This window comes from Euphorbia lathyris, chromosome 2, assembly GCF_963576675.1.
Source record: "Euphorbia lathyris chromosome 2, ddEupLath1.1, whole genome shotgun sequence".
Taxonomy (NCBI): Eukaryota; Viridiplantae; Streptophyta; class Magnoliopsida; order Malpighiales; family Euphorbiaceae; genus Euphorbia; species Euphorbia lathyris.
In genome coordinates, this window is record NC_088911.1 from 100,975,163 (window position 1) to 100,979,274 (window position 4,112).

Consider the following 4,112-nt stretch of genomic DNA (forward strand, 5'->3'; position numbering starts at 1 on the left):
AAATTAACCCCTAATTATCTAATTATCACAAATAAACCCTAAAATCAAAAATAAAAATAAAAAATACCATCTTTTCCATCTCTTTTTCATTTTTTATTTTCATTCTTCTTTCTCTCTCTCTTCTTCTTCTTCTTCTTCTTCTTCTTCTTCTTCTTCTTCTTCTTCTTCTTCTTCCCCCTCTCCTCTTTTTCTTCTTCTTTTCTTCTATTTTTTTTCAAAATTTTGATTCCAGAATTTCTGGAATTTTCCAGAATTCTGGAACCAAAATTTAAAAAAAAAAAATAGAAGAAAAGAAGAAGAAGAAGAAGAAGAAGAAGAATTTAGTCAATGAATAATCAGTTGTTATCATTCAAATGTAAACTAATAATTGTGATGAAATCCCTAAGCACAGTGTATAAATAAATGATTTGAAGAAAGACAAAAGTAAAACAATCTCACAATACTTGAAGAATCCTGTCTTTGAATCCTGTCTTTTAATGGTTGTTGTTAATATGGTAAATTGTCTAATATGAACATGTTTTAAATTAATCAACAAATAGATTATAAAAATAAAAATCGTAATATATAAATTAATAAAAATAATTTAAATAATTAAATAATAATTATTAAACGACAGTAACTTATCCTTAGGTTAATAGATTAAGGGATAAATTACAAAAAGGTCCTTAATGATTTTTACTTTTAACGTCTAAAATTATGTAATTTTATCTAAAGAATCAATGAGTCATTGTTTAGTTGAATCAAAAAAAGTAGCAATTGATAATATAAAATCGAACCTTAGATAGTATTCGGAGATAATCAGATTGACAAACTGAAATTCCTCCAAGTGACTTTAATACGTTAAGGTTCAATTTTATCATATTAAATGAATAATTAATTAGGTTTCTGATTCGATATTGATGAGAATCAGTTGGCTTAGATTAGGTTCTTCTATTCCATAATGTTGTTAGCGGATTGAACCTTAACCGTTGAGGTAAGATTATTTGTTAATTATGGATTAGTTATAGTCTTACTTAGCTAATTTAGTAATTCGGAAGCATAACCCAAACTAATATGATATGTGATTTAGAAGAGTAATCCTTTCTGTCAATAATCAAGACTAACTGAATTCCTTACCCGAGAATCCCTTAGTTGAAATCCTATTTAATTATTACATTCAATCTCAATTCTATTTTATTACTTTTGTTAAGTTAGTTAATCAACCTATTCAAACCCCCTTATTTTATTTTTATCATCTGTTTCGTTATATTTGTAATTAGATCAGTATTAATTATTTGGGTACGACCTTTACTTATCCTTATGCAAGCTTGTTACTAAGGGATGTGAAGTATTAATTATTTTTGGTGGATTCGACAATCGTCATCCTGCAAAGGGATAAGCGAGATCTGATTAGAAATAAAAGAAAATAATAAAGGAAAATTACCTTTGATGAAAGAGTTGTAAGTGAAACATGTTACATTCCCATCTATGACTTCGCCAGAGGTTTATTGGCAAAAATAATTTCCAGAGCCTCATCCTATCTCCAAAATTCTTTTGGAACAGATCGAAGCGTCTTTATGGCATTTGCCTTAATAGTAGGGATAAGTATAAAAAAAATGCCTGTGGTATATCGGTTTTGCGAACTCGAACCTGTGGTATTTTTTTTTCAAACAGAGGTCTGTGTTACAAACCGTTAACAAACAGAGGCTAAATTGACTAACGGTGTTAAAATTCAAAGAGAAAAGAGTTAATTTGGTCCTTATATTTATTTATTTTATAAATTAACCCCCCTAATTATCTAATTATCACAAATAAACCCCAAAATCAAAAATAAAAATAAAAAATACCATCTTTTCCATCTCTTTTTCATTTTTTATTTTCATTCTTCTTTCTCTTTCTTCTTCTTCTTCTTCTTCTCTAACGTTAGCAAATTGTGTAAATATCATATATTAATATAAAACGCATATATTTTATTCTTTATTCTGCACAGTTGCTTATTTACTGGTTTAAAAAAAACATTTTTTCACATTTTATTTTTGTAATTTAATTATAGAATTAAGGATTAATATTTTTAAATTCCAGGACATAAATGGATTTTTTTTCCAAACTTGTAAAAGATACAATACAATTTTTTTATTTACTAATGAGCAGTAAAATAATGCATATATGAAGTGTAAATAATACGATTCATGTATGAGAAGATAGTTTGATGAATTATTCTCAAATCGACTAAGTTTAAAGATAAATTTGCTCTTTACTGCCAACATTAATAATAAAATTGCTCATAATTATCAATATTATATATATTTTTACGCTTTATCCCTTCCTTTAATTAATTAAGGAGCAATTTAGTCCATTACCGTTAATATAATTTGATTTGATACAAGTGAGAACTGAGTAATTAACTTAATTGTTTTAGTTTAAAGTTTTATTCTCAACCAATGAAGAAAACAAGAATAGACAGCTAACCAACTTCTCCTTCACAAAATTAGCAAAAATAGTGTACTCTCTTATCGCCTTTTCATCCATTTTATTTCTGATAAGTTGAGGGAAAAACAACCAAACGGCAGTAAGACCCACAAAAACGACAGTCAAAGGCCCAGATATTGCTGGCTTCAGCCGCCATTTATCCTTCACCACTCTTTTCACCGCCACCTCAAAAACCACACAAACCCCATGTAGCACAAAGAACCACGTGACCTCCCACGTCGGACTTACGCGCGTGAGATAGAAATACATCAACTCGTGCATCAACCCGGAGACAACGAACGTCGCTAAAATAGCCAGAGAAGAGGCCCATTTAGTAGGCCCAGTAAAATGCGTGACGCAGCGCCGTACAGGATAGTATACAGTCGGTCGTAGAATACTCGTAACCATCAGATTCCATCTACGGCCCCAAAAATCCTGCAGAGAAGTAGAGAGATACGGCTCGTTGAACTGCGGCTCAAGCTCGAATCCGAAAATCGCTCGAGCAGGGATGACGGCGATGGCTAATACGATCTCCAATTCTAAGTAGAGATGCAAGCAGTACAAGGCCAAGATGAGATTAGGATGGATTAAATGCTTGTAATCGTAAGAGTGAAAGAGAAGAAGAAGAAGCAGTGATTTAATCGGTAACAGAATGAGAGAACGATTAGATTTAGGAAATGCGGATCGGTTTGGATCGAGTTTGATCGGAAGAGAAGCGAGAGAGATGAAATGGAGGAGGTTAGAAGGAGGAGGGGAAGATAAAGGACCTTGATCGAAGGAGAAGAGGAGGAGCTTTGAATTGGAAAGCCAGACGAGGAAGAAAGCAGTAGGGCCGCCGAAATGGAAGGAGGAGAGTGAGAAAGGGAGGCGGAAGAAGAGGTAGAAGATCGGAAGGAGAGAAAGTAGCCTTGGAATACCTTTGGGGATTTTGGATGCTATGAAGTAAGAGTATGATAGACATGTTAGTACTAATATCCATACCTTTATGAAGTTGTTGAGCTCTTCCTCCATTTTTGGAATCTTTTGCTTGCTTTTTGTAGAAAAGGATGATGATGTTTATAGAAATAAGGGTAAAGTTCAAATAAAATCCACGTGGTTTCACTAATTTTCAGATAAAGGACTGTGGTTTACTTTTTGTCGAGGATTGAGGTTTCACACTTTTAATAATGCTATTAAAACTATCTTTAACAACCTGAAAATGAAAATTTTCAAGAATTAAAGTTGTTCAATGTCATATTTTCTATGGAACTATATTTTCGATTTTAAAAAATCATCTTTTTTGAAACTCTCTCTCTAAACATTAACTTTCTCTCTCTTTACCAAACATCATCTAAACAATCTCGAAATAAAAAAGTTGAAGAATTAAAGTTTCTTAGAATATTAGTAGCTCTTAAAATATGTTATTTTTGAAATCGTCAAAGGTGATTTTAATAGTATCAATCGAAAAAGTCCTTATTTTGCTAAAGTTAAAAACCTCAGTCATCGTTTTGATAAAAAGTAAACCACAGTCCTTTATCTAAAAATTAGTGAATCTAAAAATTAGTGAAACCACTGGGGTTTTATTTGAACTTTATCCTAGAAATAATTAGGAATGAAGATTGGAGAAACATATTAAAGAGCTATATCAAGAATCGGTTGAGTTGGTTGATACCGTATTAAATACA

At 31.3% G+C, this 4,112-nt stretch overlaps 1 protein-coding gene across 1 annotated transcript; it reads right to left on the bottom strand.

Moving 5' to 3' along the window:
- Positions 1 to 2,239: 2,239 nt before the first annotated feature.
- Positions 2,240 to 3,483, bottom strand: LOC136220831 (probable long-chain-alcohol O-fatty-acyltransferase 5). The gene has a single exon (XM_066008640.1). The coding sequence runs from the start codon at positions 3,457 to 3,459 to the stop codon at positions 2,395 to 2,397; it is 1,065 nt and encodes a 354-aa protein (XP_065864712.1). The 5' UTR covers positions 3,460 to 3,483; the 3' UTR covers positions 2,240 to 2,394.
- Between the last annotated feature and the right edge of the window lie 629 nt (positions 3,484 to 4,112).

Excerpts from the sequence above, each read along its gene's own strand:
- LOC136220831 (XM_066008640.1), bottom strand. The coding sequence starts at position 3,459 with ATGGAGGAAGAGCTCAACAACTTCATAAAGGTATGGATATTAGTACTA.